This window comes from Sciurus vulgaris (assembly GCF_902686455.1).
Source record: "Sciurus vulgaris genome assembly, chromosome: 7".
Lineage (NCBI taxonomy): Eukaryota > Metazoa > Chordata > Mammalia > Rodentia > Sciuridae > Sciurus > Sciurus vulgaris.
In genome coordinates, this window is record NC_136467.1 from 110,333,808 (window position 1) to 110,350,464 (window position 16,657).

The 16,657-nt window shown below is 37.5% G+C and overlaps 1 protein-coding gene across 6 annotated transcripts in view; it reads left to right on the forward strand.

Moving 5' to 3' along the window:
- Positions 1-16,657, forward strand: part of PTCHD4 (patched domain containing 4) — a gene marked incomplete at its 5' end in the record, with an annotated part of 252,389 nt that overhangs the window by 124,711 nt on the left and 111,021 nt on the right. Inside the window, one exon of one of the 6 annotated variants that reach the window (XM_079148300.1) lies at positions 358-411. The exons of the other annotated variants lie outside the window; for them this stretch is intronic. Within the exon in view, the coding sequence (XP_079004426.1) occupies positions 358-404 (47 nt within the window). The 3' untranslated portion in view covers positions 405-411. Of the gene's footprint in view, positions 1-357; positions 412-16,657 lie in introns of those variants that run through there. 6 annotated transcript variants of the gene reach the window in all.

Consider the following 16,657-nt stretch of genomic DNA (forward strand, 5'->3'; position numbering starts at 1 on the left):
TGTGTAACAGAACATAGTTAAACATAAAAGCACACCAACCATTCTCACTTGAAAGTAATTTCTACTCACCTGAGATTGGCCCCAGTGCTGCCTAGCAATCCTGATAGGCAGCCCCAGTCCATCTGCCCTGCTTGTCTAGTGGCTGTATTTCACCTTCCCTCTTCTCAAATACCCAACCCCTCCTCCCCCATCTTCACTTTTAGCTGATGACCTTAGTTAATTTTCCTCTGAGAAAATAGGAGCATTCACAGAAAAATGTCTTCAAGTGCACACTCTACCTTTTAGCATCTATAGTCATAAGCTCTACCTTTCCGCCCCTTGCTTCCACCTAAACAAATCCCTCCTCTTCTTTTCTAGATTGCTGCTACCTGAAGTGTGGCCCTGGATCAGCATCATTAGCATGACCTGAACGCTTGTTAGATGGCATGCCAAGCCCTGTCATCCCACCAAACACCTCTTCTCGGTCTCGATGGACCTCCATACTGCCAAAACCAGTGATCAATTGTTAGTCTGTAATTTCTTGACCTACTAGCAGCATCTTACAGTTGATCATCCACCTCTCATATATTTTGTCCGCTTGCCTATCAAACCTCCTTCTTGGTTTTGTTCCTATGTAGCTGCTTGCTCCCTCCAAGTTTCCTTTGCAGAATCCTTCTTTTTTTCCCACTCTCTTTCACTCAGAGTGCTCAGTTCTTGGTCATCTTTTCATTTCCTCGATGATATAACCCAGTCCTTTGGCATTAAATGCCAACCACGTGCGGATGTCTTGCAAATGTGTAGCCCAGGCATGTTTTCCTGAACCTACTTTGTCCTGATACCCATTTGACACCTAATAGACATCTCAGGCCTCAAATGTCTGAAGCAGAACTCACAATTTCCCTCATAAACCTGCTTTACCTATAGCATTTCCTATGTAATTAAATAGCAAATTCTATCCAGAAAACAGAAATAGGTACAATCCTCAATTGCTCTTTCTTCCACACAATTTGTCAATAAATATTATTAATTTTATTGCCAAAATTTGGTCCTGTCTTAATCACGTGTCACCATCTCCAAATTAAACGTTGGTCCAGGCCAATGTCATTTTTCATGGCACTTCACAGTACATTCTTGGGAGTTTCCCTGTCTCCATTCTTGCCCCCTTACAGCATTATGAAGAAGCAGTCAGAGTCATTCTCTAAAAAAAGCCAATGTGTTTCTGTTCTTTGGCTCAAAATTGTAGTGGATTCCAAGTTTAACCAGATGAAAATCTGGAGTCTTCATAGTGGCCTACAAGACATTACGTGACCTGGCTCCATCATCACTTTGTCATTTCCATACTCCTGATTGCCCACTCTTCCTCAGCTACATGTATTCTCTTGCTATTTTTTGAACACACCAATCTGCTATTGCCTGGAGCCTTTGGACTAGCCATTTCCTCTGCTTATTGTGCTGTCCTATTTAATTGAATCACCTCCTTAAACCTACCTGACCACCTTGGGGTAATATACTTTAGACCAATGCTTGTCATTCAGCTCTTCTTTTTCCATTGCTTTTATCAGTCTAACATACTGTATATTTTACTAACTATATTTGTTGTTTATCATCATTCTTATTCTGCTAGGATGTAATTTGCCTAAGGGTCAGGATCTCTGGTTGATTGATATGCTCCAACTACTTCAAACAGTGCCTGCTACATAGCAATGAATTTTTAATGAATGCTGGCTGAGTGACTGAATGCATGACAAATGGAAGGCATGTGCCTTATAGATGCAACTTGAATGGAATTTAGGAGAAGACCTGGTTTGAAATTCTGTCTGTCTAACTTTGGATAAGTCACTAAACCACGCTTAACTTCTGATTTTATCAAGGGAGAATCTTGGTATCCACTTTATCAGAGTTTTTAAGGTAATGTTTGAGGAAACCCTTTTGAAAGTATTAAATATTATAATAAGGGGGCTACATAACTTATTATCCAAACTGAACACTTTCAAGAGTTAAAGAGGGCACCCTTAGGGGTATCCAATTCAAATCAGGGCAAAGAGCCATCATATATTGTATCAAATCCTGTTGAATCTACCTTCAAAATACACATCTAGAATCATATAGTTCTCATCACCTCCATCACCCCTACCCTAGTTCAAAACACTGCCTCCTTTCACCTGGTCAACTGTGATAACCTCTCTTGATCCCTATGAAGTATTCTCTCCACCTCACCCTGAATGGGGTTATTAAAAGTAAATCAGACCAAGTCATTTCTCTGCTTCAAATGAATCAAAACTTCACCTGTCACTCAGGAGAAGACCCTAACTACTTAGCATGGCCAACAAAGCCCATTGTATTTCAGATTCTTTCTGTGACACCCCTTCCTTCCGCCATGTTTCTCCAAAGTCTCAAGCATGCTTCTGCCTCAGGGTCTTCAAACTTAGTTTTTTCTCTACCTGAAATCTCTTTCCCTTGTACATTCACAACCCTCCATGTCCCTCACCTCTCTACTTAAAGGTCTACATATCACCCTATGTAATAAAATAGCAAATCCTCCCTCTTAACCAAGCCTCTGGCATGCTCTACCTTTTTCATCTGCTTCATTAGTTTTCTTTTTCTCCATAGCACTTGTAATCACCTAACATCTCCTGTGTCTGTACTCATTTATTGTCTATCTCACCAGTCACAATATAATACCAGTGAGAGCAAGAATGCTGTCTTTCTGTTGCTGTATCCCAGAATCTAAAACAATGTCTGGAACCTAATCAGCAATCTATTTGTTGCATAAATGAATGAATGAAATTAAAGACATAATTACATGCAGATCAGACATAAATGAACCTGATTAATGCAATAACTACCAAGCTAGGAAATGTGAGTGCACCGGTCCCTATGAATTCCCCTCAAAATGTTCTCACAGTGTTTGAGGCCTCCCTTGATGCATTTAGGTATGAGAGGAGGAGAATATTAAGTCAGCCTAGGTGGTGACGTAAATGAGAGTTGGCAGAAAGCACAGGGCGAGCCAGGTGGTGTGACTCCTTTGGAGTTCATGCGGACATCTGAACAATACAAAGTGCCCCGTGGCATATTCTCATTTTGAAACACTCCAACATGTTAATTTCTTCCCTAATTTATACTCGGCATAAGAACAAAGCCTCTAAATGTTACAACTTAAAGCCACAAGTGGAAAGGTTGTATAGGGATGATATACCTCCCAGTTGGCCTGTTGGTTTATTTGCTTATTTAACCTAGAACAGAATTGGCTATGGGTATACAACTGGGGGCCATATGTGAGAGCCTCATAAAGGATAATATCTTTATTTCTATGACAAGACCACTTTAAAAGATCTGGTTTCTAAATCTATGAATCTGTCACATGAAAACGACTCACTAGAAATGAAATATCGCCCTAAACAATACCAAATTAGTAGTCAGATGAGATTTTTTTCAATTTACTTTATTCAATTAACTTAGACTTATTTAATTTTAGACCTAGGTAGAAGTAAATATTTAAAAACTTAATTTAATAATACTGTACATATCCAGAAATTTTAATGGTTTTATAAAGTTACAGACATTTAAAAATTTATTTAAAATGTCTTTTCTCAAAATTGACATAAGTTTTACAATCAAATATGAATAATACCCTTTACCAAGAGATGAAGATAACAGAATCAGAGTGGGTGAGGAAGTGAGTGAATATATAAATTTAGAATTTTGCAGGGAGAGATTTATTGAAGAGCTGCCACTTCATTTCAATTCTATCCCAAAACCTTTATGAAGAAGATACAGTTTTAGGAGTTCAAGAAAGATCTTTAAGGAGAAAGAATTGTGTGAAAAGTGAACCAAAAGTCATAGTGTTCAAGTTTAATTATTCATGTGTGCTTTTGCAATGAAATCATACAAACCATATATGCATGTTTGTGTGTACACAAAGTTGTTAGCTTTAGATCTGTAAAATGTGCTGAAAATCAAGCATCATGTGACTTTTGCCTTGACTTAATATCCAGAAAGTTTATATAAATAATAGAATTCAGTGCAATAGTTTCATGAGGAATTTGGTAATGTTGATATTTATATAAATAACATGTACATTAATATTTTAAGTTGTGAACAGATGACATTGTTGTTCTACCAAGAATGCATAAAGGCAACACCCTGTAGGGTAACATGAAGCAGTCATTTGTTTTATTATGGCTGGTAATCAAAATAGAAGGTTAGCAGCCCAGTAAAATAATATGATCATCAGGTAAAATTTTGTTCTTATTTAAAATGGAAAAGAAAGATGGTGTCATTATTTTTGTCATTGTCGATAAAGCATTTTGCTATCACAAGTGAAAATCAGGCTCAGTAAATAAATCCAAAGAATAGGCTTATGTTAATTCTTCTAATGACAAAACCATGATTTCCCAATACAGTACCCAGTTGTCATATGTCTTACTGCCCTACATATGAGAGCAAAATGTGATCTAGAGGTATAATTGAATTCAGTTCATCTTGCAGGACCTGTTAGACATTTTAAGCATTTGAAATGTTTTCTGGTTCCTTATTGAGATTTATAGTCAGAATGGATAAATATTTATACAGTACTTACTTTGAAATTTCCCCAGACTAAAATTATTTCAGTCTAACTATCTTCATTGCTCAGAATTCATACCCTTGACAACCTATCTGTATCTCAGTGAACCCAAAACTCTTTCCTAAGAAACCTTTGAATTCCCCCCAAATATCTAAGAATAAGAATATTTTTCTTTCATGCTTGTTTTTAAAAATTCATCTGAGATTATTCAGAGCACCTGTGAAGCTCATGGTAGGGGATGGTCTTCTATTTACCATATGTTCATTTGGGCTCCTGAACTTACATTAGAGATGTGAACCCCACCTTCCACTTGGTTGATTATCAGAGCATGCAGCTCCTCCTTTAATCAGCCATATGGAATTTCTGACTGCTAGGCATTGTCGGAATGCGTAATCTCAAACTCTCACTTCCTGACCGTGATCAAAAGCAACGCAGCAAGAAATGTTATTGTACACTTGATCTAAATTGTGTGTGGTCTTTCTTCTGGATATTCTACATTTTATTGCTTTGATTAATAATAATGAAACCTTTGTGCCAGTGCATGATTCCAACCCTTCACATACGTCAACTAATTTAGTCTTCATAGAAACACCTATGAAGTGACTGGTATAATTACTCTCACTGTATAGATAAAGCTATGGAGATAAGGAATTTTGTTCAGTGACTCATGGACATCAGGTGGCAAGGCTGGGTTCCCAAACCAGGTAGTTTGTCCCCAGAACCTATGCTCTTAGTCCTCACACTACACCTCACACAACTAGCTCTGCACTTGTATACCAAAATTCAAAACTCTGCCTTTCTTGAGTTTTGCTCTGGCATTGAGCTCCCTTTATATTTTGGACTTTTCTAAGAAGTGACCTTATGAAACTCATCCTTGGACTTATTAAGAAAACATTGCTCTGAATTTAGTTCACCAGGTACCACGTACCTCTTAGGAAAAGAAATTTCTCTCAGATGTCAGAAACAAACAGACAAATATATTTTTCTCAGATGAATACCATTAACCTTCCTCTCATAAATTATGGTGTTTTTTTCCTTTATTCCAGCCACTGGTAGATGACAAACCTAATGTTTGCTCCACCTTTATTCCCACCTTTGCCCTAGGCAAAGACTTTACTCTGAACCCTGCTTGAATCAACTTCCTTTGAGCTCCAATTTTAACCAGACTCCAAATTGGACTCTGTCTTTGTCCCATTTAGTCCAGTTTTATCAAGAATTCTGCTGAAGTCAGTTTAGTGAAAACCCCCAACCCTTGATATCTGATCAAATTCCATCTTCTCTACCCTCAATATCTTATCAGTATGGCTTGTTTTCATTAAGGATTAGGTCTAGTCAGTTTAACCAGAGTCCCCCTTACTCTGATATTTCCACTTAATAATTTTCTGTCCATTCACCCCCACCTTGCTCCTTGGCTATAAATTCTTACTTTGCCTTGTTCTATACAGTGTTGGAGCCCCATCTCTCCTCCCCCACTGCAAGGCCCCATAGCAATGGTCCCCATACCTGTCATTATATCCTGAGTAGCCTGCCTTACCAGTTCTTTAACAAGTGCCATTGCATTATTTTTAAATACTTTCTTAGTATTTTGTGCACTATTATTCAACCTTACTTTCCTGCATTTACCTTCCTTCTTCTGTTATTTGTTCCAAGGAAAATAATTTCCAATACATTTTTTAAAATGTATTGAAGTATGAAACAATTACAATTATTGCTAATAGATCCAGTGAAGTTGGAAATGCTAATTTATTTAAGAAGGCATGATTTAATGGTTCTGAAGAGAGTGTTAAATGCTGGAATATTATTTTAATGAGTGTAATGATATGCATGTTTAGTCAACAAGCTTTCTGAAGTTAACAAGTTGTAGGTGACTGCTCCCTACTCCAGTGGAATATAGGGGACTTCAGGTTTGTGTTCACAAAGTGAAGAGAAATGGGGAATTTGAGAGTCAAGCCCTATGTATGGAAAGGAATAGAGCAAATCAGAGTCTCTTCTAAGAGCATAGAGTAGGAAGGAGCTTTGGAAGCCAGGAGGTGAAAGAAAGGGCTGAAATTCTGGTCTCCAAATTAAAATTAAGAATAAACAAAATAATCTTACAACAAATCATCCAACTTGGACCCTATGATAGTATTTTTTTTTAATTTAAGAGAAATGCCTCCAAAATGATTTTGCCAGAATTTAGAATCCCAATATTGGAGATTATTTGAGTTAATAAGAAAATAATGGTAGGAGGAATAGCAGGGGTGCTATCACATGATCTGGTTAATGCATATAATTAATATATGAAGTTAGCTTTCTTAATGCCTGTCTGAGCACTGCCCAAGAGAATCAGAGTTTTTATGGAAGTTATGAGAACAAGAGGAGCAAGGGGTACTTTGGGGACTTCAGGCACCTCAGAGAAACACTGGGGTGAGTGGCTGCTCTGGAGAAAGTCCAACCTGAGAGAAAGATACCAGGGCAGTTCCACACATGTTCAGCTTTGGTGCCTTCGGAGCAGGTGTAAAAGGAGACTTGGTATACTTTTGATGGTGTGGGTTGGAAGCTCCAAAGAAGGTTTTGGAAATAGGTTTCCTCGCTTGCAGTCATGCAAGTGAAAGAGGTCATCTGGACTCAGAGTACATTTACTGAGTGGAGATAGGAATATAGAACAAAGCCCTGGGGGTAGAACATACAAAAATGGCAACCGAGATGAAGTGACCAGAGAAAGGAGAAAACTGGGAAGAAGAACAATGGAAGCCAGGGAACAGTGTGTTCAGCTGTGACCTGACTGTGTTCTAAGAAGGACTCTGAAATTTCATATATATGTGTGTGTGTGTGTGTGTGTGTGTATACACACACACATATATAATGTGCACTCATATATATGTATATGTTGCATATATATCATAAATATTATACTATCATATAATAAAACAGACATAAAATATATTTAAATAATATAATAATATGTTGTTTAAATAATATAATGATATACATTGTTTCATGTATATGTGTGTATGTGTATATATATATGGTTTTGTGGCATTATATGGAGTACTAGTATCAATGTGTCCCTGAGAACCCCTACAGCCCTTAAGTCACTTTCCCTTTAGGTCTCAATTTCCCTACCAATAAAATTCCTGCAATACCGACTATTCTTTATTGCCTGTGGGAACTTTGAGAGGATTCATGGCACGGTATCTAGGAGAATTCCCTGACCCCTAAGAGATGAGTAGTATTATTATTCCTGCTACTGTTATTTCATTATTATTCTAAAGTACCTTTTATTTAGCTTTAACCAAAGGAAGAATCTATATGTTTATGAAAAGAATACATGACCTAAATGAATATAAACATTTATTGTTTCTTCATTTTTAAGCACATATACACTTGGAGACAATGCTTTAAAAGCAGAGCATTTTAATAGAAAGTAAAGGGAAGCATTTCATTGCTTCTCAGCCGAGCAGTCATCATTGTACAGTTGCCTGTTTTTCTCCACCTGAAATAACCACCATAAATGTCCTCCTTTATCCATGCATTTAATTCTTAGTCTTCCAGCTGCCATTTAAAATGCTTGGTTTTTTGTTTTTTCTGGGCAGACACAATTCCTTTTCAAATACTTTCTTTATTTTCTTTTTTTTATTATTTAAACAAATGGGATACATGTTGTTTCTCTATTTGTACATGGAGTCAAGGCGTACCATTTGAGTAATCATAAATTTGCATAGGGCAATGTTGTTTGATTCATTCTGTTATTTTTTCCCTTCCCCCCACCCCTCCCACCCCTCTTTTCCCTCTATACAGTCCCTCCTTCCTCCATTCTTACCACCCTCCTTATCCCTAACCCTAAAACTAACCCTAATCCTAACGCTAACCCCTTCTACCCCCCATTATATGTCCTCATCCACTTATCAGTGAGATAATTTGTCCTTTAGTTTTTTGAGATTGGCTTATCTCACTTAGCATGATATTCTCCAATTTCATCCATTTGCCTGCAAATGCCATAATTTTATCATTCTTCATGGCAGAGTAATATTCCATTGTATATATATGCCACAGTTTCTTTATCCATTCATCAACCGAAGGGCATCTAGGTTGGTTCCACAATCTGGCTATGGTGAACTGAGCAGCTATGAACATTGATGTGGCTGTATCTCTGTAGTATGCTGATTTTAAGTCCTTTGGGTATAGGCCAAGGAGTGGGATAGCTGGGTCAAATGGTGGTTCCATTCCGACCTTTCTGAGGAATCTCCATACTGCTTTCCAGAGCGGCTGCACTAATTTGCAACCCCACCAGCAATGTATGAGTGTATCTTTTTCCCCACATCCTCGCCAACACCTATTGTTGCTTGTGTTCTTGATAATCGTCATTCTAATTGGGGTGAGATGAAATCTTAGGGTAGTTTTGATTTGCATTTCTCTTAGTAGTAGAGATGTTGAACATTTTTTCATATATCTGTTGATTGCTTGCACATTTTCTTCTGTGAAGTGTCTGTTCATTTCCTTAGCACATTTGTTGATTGGATTATTTGTATTCTTGGTGTAGAGTTTTTTGATTTCTTTATAGATTCTGGAAATTAGCACTCTACCTGAAGTATGAGTGGCAAAGATTTTCTCCCACTCTGTAGGCTCTCTCTTCACATTACTTATAGTTTCCTTTGCCAAGAGAAAGCTTTTTAGTTTGAATCTATCCCAGTTGTTGATTCTTGCTTTTATTTCCTGTGCTATGGGAGTCCTGTTAAGGAAGTCTGATCCTAAGACAACAAGTTGAAGATTTGGACCTACTTTTACTTCTATAAGATGCAGGGTCTCTGGTCTGATTCCGAGGTCCTTGATCCATTTTGAGTTGAGTTTTGTGCTGTTAGGGTCCCATTCCGACTAATCCCCGGAAAGTCAAAGTGAACACACGGTAATGCAAATCACACAACGAGGTTTTATTAAAGCAAGCTCGAGCCTGGACCCTAACCAGCCCCTCAGACCACTACAATGGCTGGGGGAAGGGAGTGGCCCCGAGGGGCGAGAAAGCCCTCTATTTAAGAGATTTCCAAGCATTCACACACAAAGACCTGTACATTATTGGTTAACATTTGAACAGCTAAACATTAGTCTTCCTCTGGTTGGGTCCTGCCAATCTATTTGATTCTCATTGGGTCCCGCCAGAACTGAACGGTCCTAGAAGAAGAAGGGAGGAGGGAAGGGGTGAACTGTGCAGGAGATGGGTCAGGTTTAGGACCCCCTGTCCTTGATAGATAAGGTTTCTAGGCAACTGCACATTCCTCAGACAAATATCTCTTAACAACCTCGGTAAGCATGGGGGCCCAGCAGTCCTATTTGTGCTGTATTGGCTCTTGAGGGTGCAGTCGCAACTGCCTGCATCCTGGTGATTAAGACAGTTAGCTGCACAGATATCACCCTGTTCCCAACAGTGCAGGGTGAGAGATAGGGGTTTAATTTCATTCTGTTGCATATGGTTTTCCAGTTTTCCCAGCACCATTTGTTGAAGAGGCTATCTTTTCTCCATTGCATATTTTTGGCACCTTTGTCTAGTATGAGAAAATTGTATTTATTTGGGTTTGTGTCCATGTCCTCTATTCTGTACCATTGATCTACCTGTGTATTTTGGTACCAATACCATGCCGTTTTTGTTACTATTGCTTTGTAATAGAGTTGAAGGTCTGGTATTGCGATACCTCCTGCTTCACTCTTTCTACTGAGGATTGCTTTAGCTATTCTGGGTTTCTTATTCTTCCAGATGAATTTCATAATTGCTTGCTCTATTTCTGTAAGGTACACCATTGGGATTTTAATTGGAATTGCATTGAGTCTGTATAGCACTTTAGGTAGTATGGCCATTTTGACAATATTAATTCTTCCTACCCAAGAACATGGGAGATCTTTCCATCTTCTAAGGTTTTCCTTAAAGTCTTTCTTTAGTGTTCTGTAGTTCTCATTGTAGAGGTCTTTCACCTCTTTTGATTCCCAAGTATTTTATTTTTTTCGATGCTATTGTGAACGGGGTAGTTTTCCTAATTTCTCTTTCTGAAGATTCATCACTTAAGTATAAAAATGCATTGGATTTATGAGCATTGATCTTGTAATCTGCTACTTTACTGAATTCACTTATGAGTTCTAAGAGTTTTCTGGTGGAATTTCCAGGTTCCTCTAAATATATAATCATGTATGAAGCCAATATCACCCTGATACCTAAACCGGACAGAGACACATCGAGGAAAGAAATTTTCAGACCAATATCCTTAATGGACATCGATGCAAAAATTCTCAACAAAATTTTAGAAAATCGCATACAAAAATGCATTAAAAAGATAGTGCACCATGATCAAGTGGGTTTCATCCCAGGGATGTAAGGTTGGTTCAACATCCGGAAATCAATAAATGTCATTCATCATATCAACAGACTAAAAGTTAAGAATCACATGATTATTTCAATAGATGCAGTAAAAGCATTCGATAAAATATCGCATCCCTTCATGCTCAAAACACTAGAACAAATAGGGATAGTGGGAACATTCCTTAACATTGGAAAGGCCATGTATGCTAAGCCCATGGCTAATATCATTCTAAATGGTGAAGAACTGAAAGCATTCCCCCTAAAAACTGGAACAAGGCAGGGATGCCCTTTTTACCACTTCTATTCAACATCGTTCTTGAAACTCTAGCCAGAGCAATTAGACAAACCAAAGAAATTAAAGGGATACGAATTGGAAAAGAAGAACTCAAACTATCCCTGTTCCCTGATGACATGATTAAAATGCTTGGTTTTTGATGTGCATCCTCAGTGCCATGCTTGTCATCCAGAAATACTTCTCTTTCCAAATATTTTCAAAATATGGAAACACCTGTCAAGGGGAAAGTACTGTGTGTGTGTGTAACTTTCTTTGGACTCTCATTTGCATTTTCTTACACAATGGTAAGAAAAGCCACTGAGACAAGGAGCAGAGAGTCAAAAATGCAACTAGTGACCATGTTAGAAAAGGGTGCAGCCCCCTTCTTGTTTGTGGTAAATAGGGAGATGGCCAGACCCCTTACTTGGGGATCTCAGGGGTTGATTAATGAACCTTCTGGAAAGGATTCTGCCTTATATGAAGGCAATGTCAAATAAAGCCAAATATTCTTCATAAATCACATAAAGAGAGAATGCTCCCATTTCCAGTAACCTGACAAATAGTCCATAAAGCACAGCAGCTGTCTGTCCTGCTCAGTCAAAGAGGAACAACTACCCTCCAGGGCCAGATGATCACATATTCAAAGCACTCCAATCTTAAGTCTCTTCCTAGCTCTTCTTTTTCTAGCCCCTTTGGCATTTCACCTTTATAGAAATTATAATTTTTAACCCTTTCCCAGTATCCACAATGAAAGGCTGAGTAACACCACCTTTACAGATTTGACAGACCCAATTTAAATTTTGACTAAAGTAAATTCAACAATGTTAGCTTTAATTTAAGCCTCATTATAAACGCTCAATCTCTCTTTCTCTCTCTCTCTCTCTCTCTCTCTCTCTCTCTCTCTCTCTCTCTCTCTCACACACACACACACACACACACACACACACACATAACACACACAAATATACACACTCTTTTAAACGTGTTTTTATTTTTCTAATAGCAAAAAGTAAAGGTTTTGTGCAGGTGGAGTGCAGAAGCAGTACCTGAAATCAGAAAAGAAGGGACCCATTTAAAGATAAAGGGAAACTAGACTGAGAATCTATGAGTGATAGAGTTGGGTACTTTAGAAGTCAAAGTCTATAATCTGCCTGCACATGGACAACATGGTACCCTCCCAGAATCCAGGTCAACTTCATCCAGCTTTGAAATTACTCTGCTTCAAGAATTGCTAAGACAAAGAGCTTATTCTATTCATTTGTCACCTATTCTGTTAGAGCTAGATCCTGCCTTACCCATACTTCGGTGAGTCCATCTCATCCCAGGAACCTCTTCCCCATCTTACCTAACTTAAAACTAATCTCTGTGCTCTCCTCTCTCAGCTTTCCATGTCATGGATGTGAACACTTTCACTATTGCATATTTATTGCTGTTTCTGGTTTTAGAACCAATCTCCCTTTCTCTAATAATAAGAAATACACAGTCATGACATCCATATTTCATATGTACTCATTGTAAGAAGTTTATAAGAAGCATTTCTACAAAGAGGATTTTCTTTCTGAATAGGAGAAATAATAAACAGCATTATGTTTATTGGACAAGTCTATCTAGCTTTGTGGGAAAAAAAATAGAAAATCCAGAATAGAAAAACAGAATAGAAAAACACCAGGGTTCTTTTCTTTAAGGTTTTTCCTTTAAGTTTTGAGAAGTCTGCTCAGTTCACCACGTATGACAATTAATAAATATTGGCTAGTATCTTTAGTGATAAGCTCCATTGAAGAAAAAATGCAATACGAGTGTCATTATATCCAGAAAAAATATCAAAGTGCATTTTCTTGTGCCTGAATTCTCTAAATGATGTAATCCTGAACAAAATGTGTCCAGAGTTACCCAAATAATTGGTGCTCTAAGTCTTCAATTGTTCAATCTTTTTGGAACACATGGAACTCAAAAAATACAAAAGTTTATATCCAGGTACAATTCTGTATGATTTTTTATGTAAACATTCCCCTCACAAATAAACAAAAGGAAAATTAGAGGGTATAGTATTACACTTCATGAGTAAATTAGCTACTTTATAATATTGATATTTATAATATGAAAGCAGAAATATTTCTGAGGCCTTTCCTGGTTATGTGAAATTGCTAATACTGTAATTCTGAGTTGTTGCAGAACTGTTGCTTGGAGTGTGCATTCTGATGGGACCCAGTGAGCAACCTAAGCATATACAGCTCTCATGAGTGCTTCATTTTACATTTCCTGCAAAGAAAATAATCTTACAAAATTTTTCTTTAACATGTGTCATGAATCCCTGGGAATATGTGCCTGTGAATACAGAGAAATGTGATGGTCTCATACGCACAGGTAGCTAAAATTTGCTGTAAGAATTGATGTTGCAGAGACTAAGAACTTTATTTGGGAATCTATGTTTCTTTTACAGACTTTCTATCAGATCTCAAATGTCTGTACATAAAGCAAAATTTGTATCCAATTACCTGAGTAGTTTAGAATGGATCTTTGGATTCATTTGACATAACCGAATGTTAAGATGTAAAATATTGTCCAATGTCTTTAAAATATCTGCTATTATTACTCTTTCAAAGAGCATTGTTCTTACCCTAACATTCTGCTTCTCCTACCATTTTGCTTCTCCGCCCTCCCATTTCTTCTAATTCTTTAGCAAAAGCATACTATTTTCTGACCGCTGATTTAAGGCCACTGACCCATCTTCCACCACAGGTCATGGAAGTCAATGGCATTAGTCAAAACAAGTTTGGGGTTAACGTTGAGTAACATTTTCCCACTGTAGACTATGTATTTTGTCTTTTTAAAAGTAAACCTAAAAGAACTGAGGAAAAACTACAGAAAGAAAAAAAGAAAGAAAGAAAGAAAGAACAGGAGTCACTGCTTCCGTTCATGGTCTCTGATTGATCGATCTGCAAGGAGTGTGGAGAGCTCCCACCAGGGTGAAGCTAAAGGGAAAGCAACCCTGAAGGGAAGCAAAATTCAACCATAAACATATAGCTGGCAGTGAGCAGGGCTGGCACAATGGCTTATGTTGACCTACAGTTATCATGTGTTCTGAATGTCCACAAATCACCTGAGAACCAGCACCAAGGTACACAACATCCCTCTTCTCAGGCAATGATTCAGACTCTTCAGAGCAGCCCGAGTTCCTTCTGGAAATTCACAATTTCATATCTCTAGATGTATATGGCACCAGAGTGTCATAAACTAAAATGCAGTGGTGTCTTGTCAGAGTTTACAGCTTTTTTACCTACTGCAAGATGAAAGAGCTAGTTATTTTCTCTTCAGAATAAGAGGGGACTCAAAATGCTCACAGGCTTCAGAGAGGAAGAATTACAGTGAATTACTCCAGAAACATCCCTTTGAGTTTATCCAATGCCTTCTTCTCTTATTTGATTAAATATAATATTTAAAAGTACCATAACTACTTATCACTTGGGTAAAGGAAGGATTTTGATATTCAGTGATCTATTTTAATGTTTCTTAAAGTAGACCTTTTTACTTCTGCTAAATCTTCTTCCTGAGTTGAAGTCTTTAGTTCAGATGAACCTTTTCATTTTAGTCCACAAATTGTCTTTTCTGTGTGTATTACTTTGTGTGCCTTGCCAATTTTTTTTTCCATTCTGTACTGTTTATAAGAAAGATTTTGCATATCAAGGTACTTATAGAGCATTTGATAGGAATCTATTTTAAAATTGTCTCATTATTAAGATTAAGTATTAGGTACCAATTCATGACTTTAATAATAACCTCATTCTAAATAGAGTTCCATTTAGAGCTCTGCTATTTAAAAACATCCTCCATATTTCAGATGTAGCTAGTTTCCGCTTGAGTCTTGTTTTCACTTAGAAATTTCCACTTTAATGTGGAAAACCCATGATTACTTGTAATTCTTCACTTCTCAAGTATCATTAAATAGGTTCCTTATATTATTAGTACATTGCATATTAATTCACCCAGTCAACATTAAAAACACATTTATTATCACTGCAGTAAGTGCTGCCCTAGCAGCTCAAAGGACAAAAATAATCAAGGCATATCCCCAGCCTCATGGAACTCATGATCAAATAGGGTACAGAAATGGGAATTGCAACATAGGATAGGTGAATAATGTTATATACCCATGTAACAATAATAACATGTGGCTATTTAGAAAGTTCTAACAAAGATGGAAGGATCTATTCTTCATGATTCAGAGTATACAGGGAACTACAGTTTGTCAGGATGAATTTTTATAAGGAAGGATCTGGGTTCAATAGTAGTCCTGTTTCCACTGATATAATTTAATCTAAGCCAATGAAGACTAAAGAAAGTGCTAAAATAACTTCAAGCATCTTCTTTCTTCCTTAGTTTAAAGAGAGCTATTTTGGAATTTCATTCCCAGTCCTAGGTCCCTGCCTTTGGATCTACTTCAAGTCAGCATATTTTTAGGTCTCTTGGTTTCATGCTACCAACTTTCCTATTTATAGAAATAATTGTCATTGCCAGTTGTAGAAACCATTCCTTGCTAAATTTGGAATGAAAATCTTTCATTCATCTTAGATAAGGAATACTCCTTTAAAAATTATTTGGATAGACTTCCTTCACTGCCATAGGAGCAATTCTTTCAAACTCAGCCACCTGGAAATCTTCAAGTATGTGTGCTGAGTGAAGGCAATATTCTAGAAAACCAGTCACTGAATGAAACAATTCCTCCTCACCTCACATGGACCACAAATTGTTTACATAAAGAATAAAAGACAAACCATGCACTTTTTAATCTAAGTGGTTTAAATTTTTATTTAAAAGATGATGTTGAAATATATCAAATTTTTATCAAAAAAAAACTGGATTTTCATCTCAATGAAAATTAGATCAAAAATTTAAAAATAAACCATTGAGATTTTATTCTTTGCCCAAATAATATTGTGGGGCAAAGGGATCTAGCAAAAGTGGGTAGCATGACTTGGAGCAAGCTGGAACTCACAGCCAACAGGATCAGCAATTCAGGAGCATTTCCACACCTTACACCAAAGCATAGAGAGACCATGTGGCCTGAGGCAACATGTCGAGCCTGGCATCACTAGCCTGTACTCTACATAAAGGGCCAATAAAAGGGGAAACTGCCCCATGGACATCTACCTCCCTGTACCCCTCCTGTTTTAATAGGACAAGCATGAGGTAGGGGAGAGAGGACATATAAATGTGCTGAGTTCAGGATGCAAGTGCTGAACTGAGGTGCCAGCTCTTTAGGGTGGTCCTGGGGGATGATGGCTTCCAGTACCTAAGAAGCTGAGTTGGGATAAGATGGGACCTGAGAAGTAAAGGGCCCTCCATTCCCAGATAGCTCATTGATAGATAATCTAGAAGGAACTTATTGGACAATGCTGCTGGGCCTCCCACAAAATGAACTTCAAATGAGTAAAGTTTCAAAAATTCACTAACTATGCAGATTTTTATGGAAGAATAATAGTACGTAATAGGTTTTAGTGCTGGACCTTTTGTGTCC